We start from the raw sequence: 18,057 nt of genomic DNA, 5'->3' as shown, positions 1-18,057 counted from the left end.
TATGTACAAATCAAAATAAAATACAATAGAAATAAGTCATAAAAATATCTCAGTTATGTATAAAGAAAATAATAATAATAATAATAATAATAATAATAATAATAAATGAAACATTATATATATATATATATATATATATATATATATATATATATATATATATATATTATATATTATATATATAAATATTTTATTTTATTTTATTTTTATTTTTCTCTGTAAGTGATGCTGAGGGATGTTTACTTTGTTGTGTTTATTTATTTTTATAAAAAACAAAATAAATAAATAAAAATATACTCTTACAGTGCTCAGAGTGTATTGCTCAAAAACAACAGTTTGTAAAACCAGAAGCTCTGACTGAACGTTAGACCCTGGGGTTTAACCTGATGAATATTTTTAAAAGTTAAAGATGAGATCACCTTCTTTACAGAGCCCAAAGTCGGTCATCTTGACGTATCCATCTCTGTCCAGCAGGATGTTGTCCAGTTTCAGGTCTCTGTGGGTCAAACAGCTCTGTGATTGGTCGGTTTTAGTCACATGACCTCACACTGGTCTGTAAATAAACTCACCTGTAGATGATTTTGTTCTGATGGAGGAACTCGAGGGCCAAAACCACACAGGCCGAGTAAAACCTGGAACACATGTCCACCTTTAACTCAGTGCATAGTTTCAATACTAATGTACAATACTTATGTTTCTATTTTGGTAACTGTACTTTGAGGGAACAATACAATAATCAGAAATAATGGACAGAATTGAGATCTTTCTCTCAAAGCACTACGGTCTAAGAATTTAACCATTTTTAGAACAAAATCTGTTTGTTATCTCATTGTAGAAGATGTGAGTCATTCATAAAACTGGTATAAACTTGGACATCTGAACATCTAAACCAGGTCCAAACCAGGACTAAACCAGGACTAAACCAGGACTAAACCAGGTCCAAACCAGGACTAAACCAGGACTAAACCAGGACTAAACCAGGACTAAACCAGGTCTAAACCAGGTGTGTACCTGGTTTAGATGAGTACCTGGTGTGTTCCTCTGTGAAGGGGTCTGGGCATGTACCTGGTCTGGGTCTGTATCTAGTCTGGATGAGTACCTGGCATGGGTCTGTACCTGGTCTGGGTGTGTACTACTGCAAACGATATTTGATATAATATCGAATCGTTCGATACAGGTCTCAACATTCGATACACGTGGATATGCACGTGGTTCCTCCATGCCCACTGTGTTGTCATTTATTTTGGTCCAAAAAGGGAACATTTCTCTTGGCGTCCTCCTCAGATGCAGCAGAAAACGTCTCCACAGGGACTTACATCTGAAATATTCTAACAGAGGAGGGTTTTATCTTTCACTCACTTTTTATTTTACGTTGATGGACTCGGGAATGACAAAAACATGAACTTTTAAATAATTTAGAATCACTTTTGGCTTTACATCGGCGCAGTGTGTCACAGACTGGAGGGGGCAGTGTGGGAGGAGCTACAGTATAACAGTATAAACTCTGTTCTTATTTTCACTGAATAAACATTCTGTGAAGCATTGAACCAAATGAAGTAAAACACTTCACATATAAACTACAACTGTACAGTAGTTGTACTGTTATGTGTTGGATGTAATGTTTAATGTTCGTAATGTTTCATTAACATCAAAGTGTTATTATATTAAACTCATTAGCAACAAACAGAACATGAGGTTTTGGGGGTTTTTTTGCGTCTTAAAACATATTGAATCAATACTGTGACCCGTGTATTGATACGTATTGAATCATAGGAAAACTGTATCGCTGCATCCCTAGTGCGCACCTGGTCTGGGTCTGTACCTGGTCTGAGTCTGGGTCTTTACCTGGTCTGAGTCTGGGTCTGGGTCTGGTCTGGGTCTGGTCTGAGTCTGGTCTGGGTCTGGTCTGGGTCTGGTCAGGATCTGGGACTAGTCTTGGTCTGTACCTGGTCTGTTCCTCGGTGAAAGGATCAGTGTGGATGTGGATCATCAGGTCTCCTCCGGGCAGATACTCCATGACGAAGCAGACGTGCTCGTCCGTCTGGAAACACCCGAACAGATTCACCAGGAACGGGTGACGGGAGGCGTTTATCATCTCGAAAATCCGCTTCTCGCTCATCAGGCTGAAATAAAAACACCAGAGTAGTGTAGAAAGAACAGATACACACACATTTCCTTTAAAAGCAGAGAGTTTGCTCACAGACCTGTCCACTTCATCTCGAGTCACGATCTCCTTCTTCTTCAAGGCTTTAATGGCGTAAAGTTTTCCCTTTTTCTTAAATTCAGCCAACAAAACCTGAAACACAGACACTTTCTTCACATTTCTTTACATTCTTTACATTACATTACAATATAAACTCCATAACACCAAGACTCATGTGAAATGCACAAACTCTCACCTTTCCAAAATGTCCTCTGCCCAGAACCGACACGTATCTGAAATCTTCTCTCTGCATCCTACAAACAGAACAAACGGACATGTGGAAACAAGCGGAGATTAAAGGTGCACTGTGTAACTTTTCTGGTGGATGAATCGTCAAATGCTTTTCTCCATGGAGATATTATTTCACAGTGTGGCATTAAACATTTCTATCTTCATAGAGACCAAACCAGACCAAGATACAGGTCAGATCTGTGGAGAGGCTACCCCGCTCACAGTCAGAATGTTTGTTTTTCGGAGTGTTTTTGAAATATAAAACCACCTGTAATTAAATAAATGTAAAGTAGATCTGTTTAATGTCACACTGTGGGACATTCTGGGCAGGTGACAGACCCGCCACCAGAAAAGTTAGAGCCTTTAAGTATTACGTAATATTTGATTCAGTGTGTTTTACTTCAAAGCAGTGATTGGCTGGTCTTCATTTCCTTCTGAATCGCTCAGAGACAACTATAAAACAGAAAAAAAAGAAAAACACACAAATGACACACACACACACACATAAGAATTGTTATAAAACGAACAGACTTTATTATCAGTGCGCCTCATTCATGAATATTTTTTTGAAAAATGTTCGTAACGCCTCATAAATCTTGGATCAAATGGGAACTAATTTAACAAAATATGTAACTTACAATCATGGAGGAATTAGAATTTTTAGTTGCATTATCAGAGTAATGATATTCTAAAACAGTAGAATTTTTTTGTTCTCACGAGTGCTCCTGACTGTTCGTAGGATTTGTTCTTCCAGATGAATATTTTCAGTTGGGAAAAAGTTTTGTGAATGCCAAAAATGTTCGTGAGAATGTTTCATGAACGAGGCCCAGTGTTTTCATGACATTTTCAATAATAATTCACAATCCCACCAAAAAGAAAAAAGTTAAAGGTCCTATCTTGTGCAAAATTGACTCTTGTGAGCTTTAAAGGTTGTATGGAGGATTTTTTTTTGTTTCAAGTTGTCAATGATAGATTATAGAGGTGCAGTAGCCTTGTAATTATGATGACCAAAAAAAAGAGAGTAAAAATTCATCAACTCTGGACGTGGTGGGGCTAAACATTTGCCAATAGATAACGACACTGCCTCGTTATCTGTGAGCTGACAGGCTGTCAATCAATCTCCCTACGTTTCTAGTGTAACTGACTTGCCTGCGCCGCCGGTACGTGGTTTACGTACGACTGTCACACAGTCCACAGACGCAAGACGCACAGACGCTGTTTACTCCACCAACGCAACGGTTCTTAGCGGCTTTTTTTGACCTATATCTTCCTCGCAGTTCGCACAAAGTTTGTTGCAATGGCGACAAGAATCCAGGAGCAGTTCGCAAAAGTCAAACGTGATTCTTGAAGAAGCGATGGCGCAACTGAAGCAGACGCAGGGTCTAAAGACTGACGCACTGGTCCACAAATTACTCCTGGACAGGAAAACTTCTGCTTATTATGAAAACGTACTTTATTTCCAAGAGCTAGACAAACGTTTTTCAGGACACGAAAGCGATATCCTATGTCTGAAAACGTAATTTTCAAGGCAAAGAAAGAGTCCGCTTGCTGCTGCGTGTTGTAGCTAGTTCATTCGCACTGAATCTCCGCGCACTCTTCTCTGCACCCCTTTCCTGCTCCTGTCCCCGCTGCCCGATCCACTCTTCCCCCTGCTCCTCACTTCTCCGGGCACGGAATCTCCACACACCGCTCCCCTCTCCTCTCTCCTCTCTCCTCTCCCTGCTCCGCTCTTCTCCCTGCTCCTCACTTCACGTCCGCGAACGAAATGTCCGCACACCCGCTCCCCCCGCTCCTCACTTCTCCGTCTTGCCTAACCAACACTGTAGTTAGTTGTTTACAAGTCATGTGCAGCACCGGCTGTAAACAAACCTGTTTCTGGCGTAAGGAGGAGGGAGGAGGAGGTGTTTCTACGTAGGAGCTGTAGGGGAGGGGGGTGGTTTCACGCATGCGCAACATTTGAAAAAGGACAAACAGTCGCTGGATTTCTCGTTCCTTGGAAAATCCTCTATACAACCTTTAAGTCACGTTAAGTAGAATGTTATCTCCCTAAAAACAGACCTGGAATTGTCTTAACAGAAAATTATCCTTACTGAAAAATGTAAAAGTGGGCCAGGTACAAACCCGAGGCACTCCGACTGAATATATTAAAAGTCCTTTATTTTTCGACCAGCAAGGGACGAAGGCCATCCTCAGGTGTCTCGTTTGTACCTTGCCCACTTTTACATTTTTCAGTAAGGGTAATTTTCTGTTAAGATTACAAGTTTAACCCTCGTAGACCCGTACTGCTATTTTTAACTTTTTTATAACCCGGTGAAGCGCTCTACCTCTTTTCTTCATCAGACCTGGAGTTGTGTTTGTTTCATTCACATGTTTGAGTAACTTTTTGTTATTAGTGTGTCTACATCTCCAAAGCTCAAAACGCTCTTTTCCACCTTGTGATGTCATGAAGCGGTAGTTTTCCTTTTACGTTTTGTTCAGTAGAGATCCAGCAGATCCAGAGAAAGTCCATCTTTTTTCCAGAGACTGTCAGAGTTTTGAAAAGTGCTCACTGACTTCCTGCTGAGGCTGACGCTCAATCTTCCACATATTTTACTTGTACTTAACCATTGAAACTGCTAAACTTTACTAAACTCTTCAATTTCTTTTTTTGAATATCACTTATTTATTATTGTTCTAATCTCTTTTAATCACTGAGCCTTGAGGAACATATTTCGTTCTGTCACGTGTTTCTCACACATGCTTGAATGACAAATAAAGAACCTTGACTGGCAATTCCAGAGCTGAAATCATCCAAATGATTCTAGTGAAAGTGTGTGGAGTTTCAAAACACAGTGGAGCACTTCCTTTATCACCACATGACATCACAAGGTGGAAGAACTCAGCCTTTTACTCTTTCCCCCATGAAGACGACTTTTGACTCCTCCGCTGTTTCACTAAAGACATGATTTGACGACCTTTAGAAACGACTCGGTTTTTCACATGTAAACAGAGACTGTGACAGGTCGGGGCCACTACACCCCACACTAGACTGACCAATAGGATTCAAGGATATGTTTTCGCCGAAGTTAATCGAAGTAGTGACGATGGTAGCTTCCAAAAAAAACACAACACGAAACACGTGCAATGGAAAGATCGCGGCGCTGCGGCGCACAGTTTTAGAAATAATGAGGAGTGGACGTATTTTATGGATAAGTTTAGAGAAAGTGACTTTTATTGATTTCAAAGTGATGATGAAGTTGATTATAAAGTGGAAAACAGCGATAGTGACGGACTTTCAGAGAGTGAAACTTACGAAGGGGAGAATGCCGCTGATGTGTCTGTGTGGAGTCCTGCGATATCAGAACAAACTATCTGGACTTTATACTCGATTATGAACCAAAACTGCCCTGAAATCTGGATGTTGCCCCAGGCCAGTCCTTTAAAATATTTCAGTCTTTTTTTCCAAGATGAGACGTATGACAGAATCGCTACAGAAAAAACGCTTATGCGGAGCTCTGAACATGAGAAAATAACCAAGATGACAAATACTGGACATACACTGACGAGGAAGAGTTTTATTATTATATTATAATATTATAATAAGCTAAATGAGTTGAATAAGTTAAATGGAAAAAATGAATTATGTCCACACAGGTGAACAACAGGTAAAAACAGGTGCACACTTGGCTATACTGTATCTGGTGATATGAAATTTGTTTAAATACTTTGACAAAGTATATTTTTTATTTTTTTATGAATATAGTTCTCAGAACATGCATATATCAGATGCTGAATGTAGTTTTTTGTTTTCGATTTTGCACCTGACCAGGTAAACTCTCATTTTCAGTGAGCTGTTATAAACCTGTAAATGAGTTGAATCACATTTAAACATCCATAAATGAAGAGTTCAGAGTCTAAAGGTTTCCAGAGGATACAAATATGTCTGTGTTACAATTAAGTTCATGAGTGTAAAAATCATTTATAATCACTGGTGGAAGTGTGTTTTCTTTTATGCAGTGATGCTCTAAGGGCAGAACTAGTAACATATATGTGTGGGTTGTTCCTAGTCGGCGTCCGGGGGGAAAGAGTTAATGTTATATTTCTAAATGAGTTGTACCATGTTTTCCTGGAGTTCGGAGCCGGATGAGGATTCTCGGTCCAGGCCGTTGGAGAGAGGAGGATTGTCTGAGATGCTCAAGTTAATGATCGGAGGCTCACTGAGACAAACGAGAAAGAAATTAAAAAAATTAATTCAGACATTTTCAACAGGACAGTAAAAGTAGAGATAAACAAAGACAAAGAAACTTACATACATAGACCTAGACCAGGTTTAGACCTAGGTTTAGACTACTTACGTTTACTAGACCTACTACTACCAAGTTTACTAGACTACTAGACCTTTCTGGATAGGTTTGTTTAGACCAAGTTTAGACCAGGTTTAGACCTACCTAGACAGGTTTACTAGACCAGGTTTAGACAGGTTTAGACCAGGTTTAGACCAAGTTTAGACCAGGTTTAGACCAGGTTTAGACCAGGTTTAGACCAGGTTTAGACCAGGTTTAGACCAGGTTTAGACCAGGTTTAGACCAGGTTTAGACCAAGTTTAGACCAGGTTTAGACCAAGTTTAGACCAGGTTTAGACCAAGGTTTAGACCAAGTTTAGACCAGGTTTAGAAGTTTAGGTTTTTTAGACCAGGTTTAGACCAGGTTTAGGTTTTAGACCAGGTTTAGACCAGGTTTAGACCAGGTTTAGACCAAGTTTAGACCAGGTTTAGACCAGGTTTAGACCAGGTTTAGACCAGGTTTAGACCAGGTTTAGACCAGGTTTAGACCAGGTTTAGACCAGGTTTAGACCTTAGACCAGGTTTTAGACCAGGTTTAGACCAGGTTTAGACCAGGTTTAGACCAGGCTTAGACCAAGTTTAGAGCAAGTTTAGAGCAGGTTTTGTGTATATAATTTCCAGTTTCGTCATGTTTTCATAAGCGGGGCTTTTTACACATGAGTAAGTTGTATTATCGTGCTTCTCCAGACCAAACCCGCCGCCCGTCCTCACTTTGGCAGTGCTCGGAGGGTCTGAGCGGGCGTCTCTGCGTCCGGGCGGTTGCTTGTGGAGTTTTCGGAGAAGACGTCTGGAGTGGTGGAGGTGTGGAAGGAGGAGCTGAAGGTGGAGAAGGAGCTGTACCGAGGCAGAATGCTCATCATCAGGTGTCCCCACGTCGCAAAGTTCATGTTCATCTGAGCCGCGCGAAGGAAGTTTTTACCTGAGAGTCGCAGAGAAGACTCCAAAATCATCAGAGTTTGGTGAAATCCTTTATTGCTTTGTCTGGAATGTTTCACAGTATGGCATTAAACTTTTTTATGTTCATAGAGACCAAACCAGACCAAGTTACAGGTCAGATCTGTGAAGAGGCGACCCTGCTCACAGTCAGAATTTCTGTTTTTCTAGATTCCAGACATTCCAGGCAGAGCAATGACATCTCCATGGAAACAAGCAGGTGACGGACTTCAAACCAAAAAGTTACACAGTGCACCTTTAAGTAAAAGAACCGATCAGATGTGTGACTTGGCCATACTGTGAAACATTCCAGACAAAGCAACTTATGGTTATTGCAAAACACAGCGAACTTAATCCACAAAATCCAAATGTGTTATGTAACTGTTATTTATCTTCACCACAGAACAGGTTTGTATGAATAAAAGTTCAGATATTATGAGAAATTCTAGCCCGAAATCAGTCGGTAAATACTCTTATTACATCCAATTTAAAGCCCAACCAGGGTATTGTCTTAATCAATATCAGCACCAATGCTCAATCCCACAAATGTTTCACTTGTGCCGATATTCAATAACAGTTTCAGTATCAATACATCCATAATTTCTACACCTAAATGTTTTATCTCAGTGGCGCTCTCTCCACTGCAGAAAAAAGTCTCGTACCTCGTTCTTTAGTGAAGATGCAGCGCTGTCTCCTCACTTTGGGCTGACGCTCCACAATCGTGTCCAGAAAATGAAGCTGAAAAAATCAACACAAACATTTTATTTTATTTTTTTTTTCAACTTTGTTTACTGAACATTTTTAACGTTACCACACAGAGTTCTTATTACAAAGGACACATCTGAATGTCAATCATTTTGTTGATAACTGCAGTGCAAAGCATAAGTAGCTGTAAATGTACTGTATTACATTTGAATATTGTTCAAATTCACAGCATGTAGAAAACTGGACCAGTCCCTGTCTCTCACCTGGACACGCCTCAGGCTCTGTCTCTCACCTGGACACGCCTCAGTCCCTGTCTCTCACCTGGACCGCCTCAGTCCCTGTCTCTCACCTGGACACGCCTCAGTCCCTGTCTCTCACCTGGACACGCCTCAGTCCCTGTCTCTCACCTGGACACGCCTCAGTCCCTGTCTCTCACCTGGACACGCCTCAGTCCCTGTCTCTCACCTGGACACGCCTCAGTCCCTGTCTCTCACCTGGACACGCCTCAGGCTCTGTCTCTCACCTGGACACGCCTCAGTCCCTGTCTCTCACCTGGACACGCCTCAGTCCCTGTCTCTCACCTGGACACACTGTCTCTCACCTGGACACGCCTCAGGCTCTGTCTCTCACCTGGACGTGGAGCAGTCCCTGTGGCTCCAGAGTTACAGTCTGCTGCTGTTTCTCCATCATTTCCTCCAGACGCACAAACTTGAGCGCACACATGGTCTGAGGATCCCGGCAGAACACCGCTACCTCCAGCTCACGAGACTGAAAAACATAAGAGAAACACGGTAATGCCACAGTGGAGTTTATCTCTATCCCTGGCCTTATTTTGGCATTTTAGTGCATATTTGTTAAAAATCTCCAGCTTGTGTGCTAAAACTGTCGGAAGAAAAGCTCAGAAGTAATGAGAAAACTGTCGTCTGTCCTCCTGTACAATTTATTCAAGCTGTTTATGCTTCATATGCTGTGTTCACACATAAACTTGCTACTTTATAAGCACGACAAGGATGGGATTTGAACCCACGCGTGCAGAGCACAATGGATTAGCAGTCCATCACCTTAACCACTCGGTCACCTCGTCTGCTTTTCAAAAACTTGTAATAACAACCGCTGTCTCACAGGATGTTACATTACCCCCAAAAGGATTTATCCCTTTGCCCGCTGCTTTTACAGTGCTCTTTTTGTCCGAAACCTGAAAAAGCATGTCCTTCGAGCCGGATTTGAACCAGCGACCTAAGGATTTCAATGTGGTACTCTACAGTCCTCCGCTCTACCAACTGAGCTATCGAAGGTGAGAAGACCGTGCACTGTTGCCAGGTCTCACTCAAGCAAAGAGGCAAATTCAGGTGAGTTGACCGGGCAGCCTGAGGCCTGACAAATGTGAATGTTGTGTTCTATTTCAAGAAATATAAATATTGTTTTTGGGAAACCCACAGGGGGCATCCGGATTTGAACCGAAGACCTCTTGATCTGCAGTCAAATGCTCTACCACTGAGCTATACCCCCAGTGACAGGTTCTGTCAGTTTGGCATTGGACTGAAACGGTGAATCACATGTTCTGTTGGCGATTGATTGGGAAGAGGCTTTTACGCCACACTGATACAGGACAGGAAATGAAGATGAAGAGCGAGTGGGTTCGAAGACGAAGTCCGACGGGTCAGGTTCAAACAAATATTTAGTACTTGTGTTCGGACTCAAATATCTTAATGCCTGTCAGTGTCGAGCCGGATTCGATCACTGTTCTGTCTGACGAGGGCCGGTCTTCGATGACCCGCATATCCTCACACAGCAGTGTGCGAAGGCCGGGAGGTCCCTGTAGGGAGACTTGCCGCCTAAAAGCCAGCTGGAGGATGCGGGCATCGATCCCGCTACCTCTCGCATGCTAAGCGAGCGCTCTACCATTTGAGCTAATCCCCCTCTTCTTGAAGAGCTCAGTGAGTCTGAAGGCGTCTCCTTAGATCTCCTGAGTTGACGAGAGGGGCTCTGCATGTGCTCCAAAACTGTGGCTCTGTGCCCTTGTGTCCATTCTAAAGGTCTTCGGTGGTGCACAGGAAGTGGTATAGACAAACCAAGAATTGGAAATGCACAGGTCAAGGGCGTATCCAAACAGGGGGAAGTACCAGCGTTGTTATTTGGCTGGGGTCTTGTACCCCAGAAACTTGAATCAGGAACCTGGAATTCATCAGTATCTACATGCTTCCAGATTCTCCTGGATTCGTTTTCTTTCTTTTCAGCCATTTTTTTCTTCTTTGTGCATGGGGGTGACACAGGGGCCTCATCCAGCTCTTCCATTACTTTTTTTTAAGGTGTTTTTCCCTTTTTTTTTCTTCTTCTTAGCAGATGTGCTTGTAGAGGGCATCTCCTCTTCATCCATAAATTCAGTGGAAAGGTCGCCGATCACCTCTATTTGTTTGGGCAGATAATCAGCTTCCCGAGACTTCATTTGGACGCCCATGTTCTTATCATGTTTAGGACAACTGTTTGGGACTAACGCGATCCTCATCAAAACTTTTAGCTGTTTACTAAAAATGGACCTTTACAGGTGGACCTTTGCATTGAGTGTTTTGCTTTCTTTGCCCAATTTTCTGCTCCTTCTCATGGGCATTCCTCTTGGATCCGTAGCAAATGCTCTGCCATTTGAACTGCCTGTTCCGTGTTTGCCAGACCTCAGGTAATGGATAAAGTGCACTCGGGTAAAGAGCAGCTTACACCAGCTTGTGTGCTAAAACTGTCGGAAGTAAAGCTCAGAAGTAATGAGAAAAGTGTCGTCTGTCCTCCTGTACAATTTATTCAAGCTGTCGCCTACAAAGATGTTTGGCTGTTCATGCTTTATATGCTGTGTTCACATACAAACTTGCTACTTTATAAGCACGACGAGGATGGGATTTGAACCCACGCGTGCAGAGCACAATGGATTAGCAGTCCATCACCTTAACCACTCGGTCACCTCGTCTGCTTTTCAAAAACTTGTAATAACAACTGCTGTCTCACAGGATGTTACATTACCCCCAAATGGATTTATCCCTTTGCCTGCTGCTTTTACAGTGCTCTTTTTGTCCGAAACCTGAAAAAGCATGTCCTTCGAGCCGGATTTGAACCAGCGACCTAAGGATTTCAATGTGGTACTCTACAGTCCTCCGCTCTACCAACTGAGCTATCGAAGGTGAGAAGACCGTGCACTGTTGCCAGGTCTCACTCAAGCAAAGAGGCAAATTCAGGTGAGTTGACCTCGCAGTCTGAGTCCTGACAAATGTGAATGTTGTATTCTATTTCAAGAAATATAAACATTGTTTTGGGAAACCCACAGGGGCATCCGGATTTGAACCGAAGACCTCTTGATCTGCAGTCAAATGCTCTACCACTGAGCTATACCCCAGTGACAGGTTCTGTCATTTTTGGCATTGGACTGAAACGGTGAATCACGTGTTCTGTTGGCGATTGATTGGGAAGAGGCTTTTTACGCCACACTGATACAGGACATGTGTCGATGTCTGAGGTCGAGGTCGTTCACATTTCCAGTTAAATGTGACTTGTATGTGACTCCAGTGTGAACATTAAACGGCCCAAAAGTGTCCCACATGTGACACTGGAGACACGACGACGTCAACCGCAGCGAGCGTCTCTGTGTTTACAGAAGTTGTCCAAACATGGACGCAGCATCGAGCACCTGGAGATTTTAAAGTTCCTCTCGTACCGGAGCCAGAACATGAACAACTTACTTGTTTTAAGGAGGAGATTGAGAAGGACGAGGTTTTTGGTCGTGGTGTTTTGTGGGGCAGCAGCAGCGACGTCCATTGAAAGGAACGTGTGGATGTGGAGACGGTAGCCAGAGTGATGAGTGGAGATGTGCTTCACTTCAGTGACACGGAGTTCATTAACAATTTTCACCTACTTTCACCTACAGCGCAGAATAGTGACGTTTGTCTCTTGTTGATAACGTGTAGGTGGATGAATGCACTTTGGCCGTTCAGACTGAAGTCACATGTCAAAATATCAGATATGTATCGGTTTCAGGAGCACATATCCAAGTGTCCTGGGTCGCATTTTAAAAAATCTGATCTGTGTGGTTCAGACTGTCATTAAAAGATCGGATACAGGAACATAGGGGCTAAAAAATCGGATTTGGGTCACTTCAGGCTGCAGTCTGAACGTAGCCTATGTGCCCTTATGTGACTTTTATCAGACGCTTCAACACTGAACATAAAAAAAACAACAAAAAAAACAGGTGCTCTCTGTTTCTCACCCGCTGCAGCTGTAAACAGAAGCTCTGGTCCCAGGCGAGCTTCCCCACTGTGCCCCACTTGGTTCGGCCCGTCACTCTGCCGTCCAGACGCAGCACCGCACCCACCTCCGGGGCTGGAAAAACACAAATTAAAAGTGCGACAGGTTTTGACAATTCTCTAATTTCTGTTTTAAGGTGCAGTGTTTAACTTTTCTGGTGGAGGCTCCTTCAAATGTTTTTCCCCATTTAAACGTTATTGCTTTGTCAGAAATGTTCCACAGTCTGGCATTAAAACTTTCTATCTTCACTGAGACCAAACCAGACCAAGTTAGAGGTCAGATCTGTGGAGAGGCGACCCCACTCACAGTCAGAATCTCTGCTTTTTCTAGTATTTTTGAGCTGTAAAACCACCTGTAATTTAATAAATGTAAAGTAGAGCTGTTTAAAGTCACACTGTGGAACATTCCAGGCTTAGCAATGACATCTCCATGGAAACAAGAAGGTGACGGGCCCCAAATCGAAAAGTTACGTGATGCATCTTTAAGTTGGCGGGCCACTACAAACCAACAACTCTTTGATTTTGTTTTTAAAAATGACAACACAATTACTCAAACAAAATATGAGGACTTAAAGATCGTTGACTGCGAGTTCATCACGTCTTGTTTCTATGGAGACGTCATTGCTCTGTCTGGAATGTTCCACAGTGTGACTTTAAACGCTTCTACTTTACATTTATTCAGTTACAGGTGGTTTTAAAGCTCAAAAATAGCTGCAAAAACAGACATTCTGACCGTGAGCGGGGTCGCCTCTCCGCCGATCAGACCTGTAACAGAAAAGTGTGGCAGAATAAATTTTGCACAGTGAAATGGTAAAATGCTGTAGTGATCGGCGTGAGACAGTGAGCGGACTGACCAGTTGTGGCGCCGTTCTGGGGACTTGTTTGCTGAAGCGAGGTTAAGGCGGGCTCCAGTAAATCCTCACAGCCGAGCAGCGTCACTTCAAGTTTACCTGCACGGACACAGACAAACGGTTTATTTTTTTAAATTTAATGTTATGCAAGATGGAACTACGTGTAGCCAATTCATTTATTAATTAGGTTTTTGTCATGGTTCATGTTTTGGTCATTGTTTTTTTAGTGTAGTGTGCCCTTGGCGTTTTGGATTCTGCATCTGTCTCAGCGTGACAGATGGAGAACCCAAAATGCAGGAAAATGCAGGTTAAAGTTCTTTAATAACAAACAAAGAATGACCAAAAATCTAAACTGCCCTGACGTGACGAGACACTGACGATGACAACGGACCAACAAAAGGAGAGCACAGAGTAAAAACGCAAAACTACAAGCAGACTAAACAAATGTCAAAACAAAACACCAAGGGCACACAACACTAAAGGATTAAGACACAACAAAATATGCAAAAACAATGAAGACAAAACATGAACCTGTGACAGTTTTGGAACGTTCAGATTTTCCCTTTCATGTTGTAAAAAACAAAACTGATGTAAAATTATATTAAAATTGTGTTTTTTAAATGAAAGGTATGTAAGTAATTTGATTTTAAATTTCATAAACTAAGTCTCCAGAAATTAGGTATAAATTATAAAGCAGGTCTAAACCTAGATTAAACCAGGTCTAAACCCAGTCTAAAGCAGGTCTAAACCTAGATTAAACCAGGTCTAAACCCAGTCTAAAGCAGGTCTAAACCTAGATTAAACCAGGTCTAAACCCAGTCTAAAGCAGGTCTAAACCTGGACTAAATCATCACACATAAACAGTAAAAGAGTTAGTATTTGTAAAGCTGAGTGGCTGAGTGTTATTGTCCTTGAGCGGGGACCTCCACATTTGTCCCTGTTACATCACAGGACGTTTGTGTCTGATTCTGTTTTGGTCAGACTCTCCAAAAACACAGATTACACCGGGATTATGGTCAGCGTATGCTCCGCTCACACTCCATACAGAATCATCAGGAATATCTGAGTATTTAGTGTCTGTGTCAGAGCTGGTGCGAGGCCACGAAGAAAATCATAAAGTTCCATCAGAAAAAAGAAAAGTCTATATAAAAGTAACACCACTGGATAATAAAAGGAAAGGAAAGAATCATGTGGGTAAACAGAACTAAGCAAGAACTGAACCACATATAAACCAAGTCTAAACCAAGTTTAAAAGCCATGTCTAAACCCAGCCTAAACCTGGACTAATCCAGGTCTTAACCTGGTCTAAACCCAGGTCTAAACTAGGTCTAAAGTAGGACTAAACCAAGTTTACAAGCCATGTCTAAACCTGGCGTAAACCAGGTCTAAACCAGGTTTAAACCAGGTCTAAAGCAGGTCCAAACCTGGACTAAACTAAACCAGGTCTAAACCAGGTTTAAAACAGGTCTAAACCAAGATTAAAATCAGGTCTAACCCAGCTCCAGGCCAGATTTAAACTACGTGCAGAGTAGTCCAAGTCTAGACCAGGTCCAAACCAGGTCTAAACCATACCTAAACAATGATCGATAGATAGATACACTTTATTGATCTCAAAAGAAATTCATAAACCAGGTCTAAACCAGTTCTAAACTGAGTCTAAACCAGGTCTAAACCAGGTCTAAACTGAGTCTAAACCAGGTCTAAACCAGGTCTAAACCAGGTCTAAACTGAGTCTAAACCAGGTCTAAACCAGGTCTAAACTGAGTCTAAACCAGGTCTAAACCAGGTCTAAACCAGGTCTAAACCAGGTCTAAACCAGGTCTAAACTGAGTCTAAACCAGGTCTAAACCAGCCCAACACCGTCACCTGTGAGAGCGGCAGGTCTGATGGAGTGGTTGGAGGAGGAGGTGGACAGGGGAGCTTCAGGTTTGTTTTCGTTTGTTTCCTTTAAAGACTCGTTTTCCTTCAGATACTTCTCCAGCGACAGACGCAGCAGATCCAACTTTTGAGACGACTCGTGCAGCCGGATCTCCGCCTGACCAGGAAAACACAAACAAGTCACACATGTTTTAGAATGAGAATGTATTGATTTTATTAAAAACACAAAGGAAATAGGGATTAAATCAGTGTCTGACCAGGACTACACCAAGAACCAGGTCAAAATCAGGACTACAAAAGGCATTAAACCCAGAATAAAAAGGGACTAAACCTGGACAAATAAAAATACGAGACGAAAACCAATGCAATTATTAAAGGACCCATATTAGGCTATTTCCTGATCTATGTTCTAATGTTGTTTCCTCGTCACAAACAGACCTGGAGTCGTGTTTTGTTTCATTCACACCCTGCAGATTTAGGCTGAGCTCTTCTCTCAAACAGAAAACACTGTTCCACCTTGTGATCAGAGTGTGGAAACCCGACCGAGCCCATCACGACCCGTCTTAAACGAGTTGAATCTTATGAGACTTAATGGCTGCAGTGGGATCTGTCTGCGGACCAAAGGATATAAAACTGTGAGTGAGATCGCGTCAGCTGTTTCCTGTCTACAGTAAAACCACTCGCTCTGAGACTCTTCAGTGTTCAAAACATCAGACTCTGCACTTCTAGTTTAGATACAAGTCAAAACTGTGATATTATTTGTGAAATGTGGCGCAAAACTTCAAATACATGATTTTTAAAGCGTAAAAGATTGGAGGTAAAGTTCACAGGAAGCAGAGTCACTGTTGTAAATCTGCAGCTTCACCTCGATCTGTGAGCTGTGTGGATGTAAACAGACACACGTGAGGAAATACTCCCACTAGTGTCGTAGTACTTGAGACCGACCTCGACTCGAGACTGACCTCGACCTCGACGACCTCGCCTCGAGACCGACCTCGCCTCGAGACCGACCTCGCCTCGAGACCGACCTCGCCTCGAGACCGACCTCGCCTCGAGACCGAAGTCGCCTCGAGACCGACCTCGCCTCGAGGACCGACCTCGTCGCCTCGAGACCGACCTCGCCTCGAGACCGACCTCGCCTCGAGACCGACCTCGCCTCGAGACCGACCTCGCCTCGAGACCGACCTCGCCTCGAGACCGACCTCGCCTCGAGACCGACCTCGCCTCGAGACCGACCTCGCCTCGAGACCGAAGTCGCCTCGAGACCGACCTCGCCTCGAGACCGACCTCGCCTCGAGACCGACCTCGCCTCGAGACCGACCTCGACTCGAGACCGTTTTTTTATGATCTTGGTCTCGTCTTGGACTCGAGAATATTTGGAATCAGTCTTGTCTCAGTCTTGAAGGAGTTTGGACTTGGTCTTGTCTCGGACTCGAAGAGTGCGATCATATTTCATTATGGCCGCTGCTGTCGCAATAAACTTCTTACCGCGACATGTGGCTCAAGTTTACCTAATAAAAGTGCACAAATGCATCTGTGTTTGTCACATGTGCGTTTGGTAAATGTGCAGAGGACAAATCCCACCGCAAAACCAGTAAGAAAAGGGTTTAAAAATCCTACACACTTTATTCATTTCCTTCACAGTTTTGTGTAAAATGCCAGTGGAAGTTCTCTTAAAAACGGGGTTTTCAAACTGTGGGTGAGGGTCCAAAAAGAGGCACAGCACAGACCAATTTGTTTGGATTATTTTAAACCTAAATGAACATTAATCAAATAAAATGGCAATAAATTTATAAAAACATTGATATATATGTGCCAAAAATAACTATAAAATACAAATAAATGTAGGAAATGACAAAGATGACGAAACCAGGTCTAAACCAGGTCTAAAAGCCATGTCTAAACCCGGCCTAAAGCAAGTCTATACCAAACCAGGTCCAGACCAGTTCTAAAGTAGATCTAAACCAGGTCTGAAACAGATCTAAACTAGTTCCAAACCAGGTCTAAACTAGGTCTAATTCAGGTCTAAAATAGGTCTAAAAAGAGGTCTAAATCAGGTCTAAACTAGTTCCAAACCAGGTCTAAACTAGGTCTATACCAAACCAGGTCTAAACCAGTTCTAAGCCAAGTCTAAACCAGGTCTAAACCAGGTCTATACCAGTTCTAAACCAGGTCTAAACCAGTTCAAACCAGGTCTAAACCAGGTCTATACCAAACCAAGTCTAAACCAAGTCGATACCAAACCAGGTCCAGATCAGTTCTAAACCAGTCCTAAAACAGGTCTAAAACAGGTCTAAACTAATTCTAAACCAGTTCTAAACCAGGTCAAACCATAAACATGTAAATCTGTCATGTGTATCTGTGTTATAAAGCTTCCGTACCTCCTGCAGAGCATTGTGGTCCAGCGCTGCGATGCCCTGCAGTTGTCGGACCAGGTCTTTGGCCAGAGTCAGAGCGTCCGTCTCTCTCTGGATGTAGTGACGCAGTTCGGCCACACGGGGGTCCACGGGGCCCCGCTCCCCCTCGCACACACCTGCAACAAACACAAGAGTCTGAAATCGGACGCAGATTTGTAGTCGGTGTCTGTCAAATGCCGAAAACGTCTCCTCGCAAAAATTCTCATATTATTCTGAACAAAATAAATAACTTCT

General features: G+C 42.7%; 1 protein-coding gene and 7 non-coding genes across 10 annotated transcripts in view; all 8 read right to left on the bottom strand.

Moving 5' to 3' along the window:
* LOC110162092 (serine/threonine-protein kinase N2-like) overlaps nucleotides 1-18,057 on the bottom strand; it is a 42,724-nt gene that overhangs the window by 7,398 nt on the left and 17,269 nt on the right. For all 3 annotated transcript variants that reach the window (XM_055162086.1, XM_055162085.1, XM_055162087.1), the window contains exons 3-16: nucleotides 17,788-17,939; nucleotides 15,395-15,563; nucleotides 13,532-13,627; nucleotides 12,641-12,753; nucleotides 9,025-9,162; nucleotides 8,352-8,427; nucleotides 7,468-7,675; nucleotides 6,531-6,630; nucleotides 2,835-2,887; nucleotides 2,400-2,457; nucleotides 2,205-2,296; nucleotides 1,947-2,123; nucleotides 570-632; nucleotides 420-496 (exon numbers count right to left, since the gene is read on the bottom strand). In XM_055162086.1, the coding sequence (XP_055018061.1) occupies nucleotides 420-496; nucleotides 570-632; nucleotides 1,947-2,123; nucleotides 2,205-2,296; nucleotides 2,400-2,457; nucleotides 2,835-2,887; nucleotides 6,531-6,630; nucleotides 7,468-7,675; nucleotides 8,352-8,427; nucleotides 9,025-9,162; nucleotides 12,641-12,753; nucleotides 13,532-13,627; nucleotides 15,395-15,563; nucleotides 17,788-17,939 (1,572 nt within the window). The remainder of the gene's footprint in view (nucleotides 1-419; nucleotides 497-569; nucleotides 633-1,946; nucleotides 2,124-2,204; nucleotides 2,297-2,399; nucleotides 2,458-2,834; nucleotides 2,888-6,530; nucleotides 6,631-7,467; nucleotides 7,676-8,351; nucleotides 8,428-9,024; nucleotides 9,163-12,640; nucleotides 12,754-13,531; nucleotides 13,628-15,394; nucleotides 15,564-17,787; nucleotides 17,940-18,057) is intronic.
* Nucleotides 9,397-9,478, bottom strand: trnas-gcu (transfer RNA serine (anticodon GCU)). Its single transcript has one exon. It is a non-coding gene; the product is annotated as a tRNA-Ser (tRNA).
* Nucleotides 9,603-9,689, bottom strand: trnay-gua (transfer RNA tyrosine (anticodon GUA)). The gene is given in 2 exon segments: nucleotides 9,603-9,638; nucleotides 9,653-9,689. It is a non-coding gene; the product is annotated as a tRNA-Tyr (tRNA).
* On the bottom strand, nucleotides 9,832-9,903 carry trnac-gca (transfer RNA cysteine (anticodon GCA)). The gene has a single exon. It is a non-coding gene; the product is annotated as a tRNA-Cys (tRNA).
* trnaa-agc (transfer RNA alanine (anticodon AGC)) lies at nucleotides 10,242-10,314 on the bottom strand. Its single transcript has one exon. It is a non-coding gene; the product is annotated as a tRNA-Ala (tRNA).
* trnas-gcu (transfer RNA serine (anticodon GCU)) lies at nucleotides 11,269-11,350 on the bottom strand. Its single transcript has one exon. It is a non-coding gene; the product is annotated as a tRNA-Ser (tRNA).
* On the bottom strand, nucleotides 11,475-11,561 carry trnay-gua (transfer RNA tyrosine (anticodon GUA)). Its single transcript is given in 2 exon segments — nucleotides 11,475-11,510; nucleotides 11,525-11,561. It is a non-coding gene; the product is annotated as a tRNA-Tyr (tRNA).
* trnac-gca (transfer RNA cysteine (anticodon GCA)) lies at nucleotides 11,702-11,773 on the bottom strand. Its single transcript has one exon. It is a non-coding gene; the product is annotated as a tRNA-Cys (tRNA).

The sequence above is a fragment of the Boleophthalmus pectinirostris genome, unplaced genomic scaffold (genome assembly GCF_026225935.1).
Source record: "Boleophthalmus pectinirostris isolate CB_2022bp ecotype Guang Dong unplaced genomic scaffold, ASM2622593v1 HiC_scaffold_4, whole genome shotgun sequence".
Classification (NCBI taxonomy): domain Eukaryota; kingdom Metazoa; phylum Chordata; class Actinopteri; order Gobiiformes; family Gobiidae; genus Boleophthalmus; species Boleophthalmus pectinirostris.
This window is presented reverse-complemented; position numbering and strand designations above follow the sequence as displayed.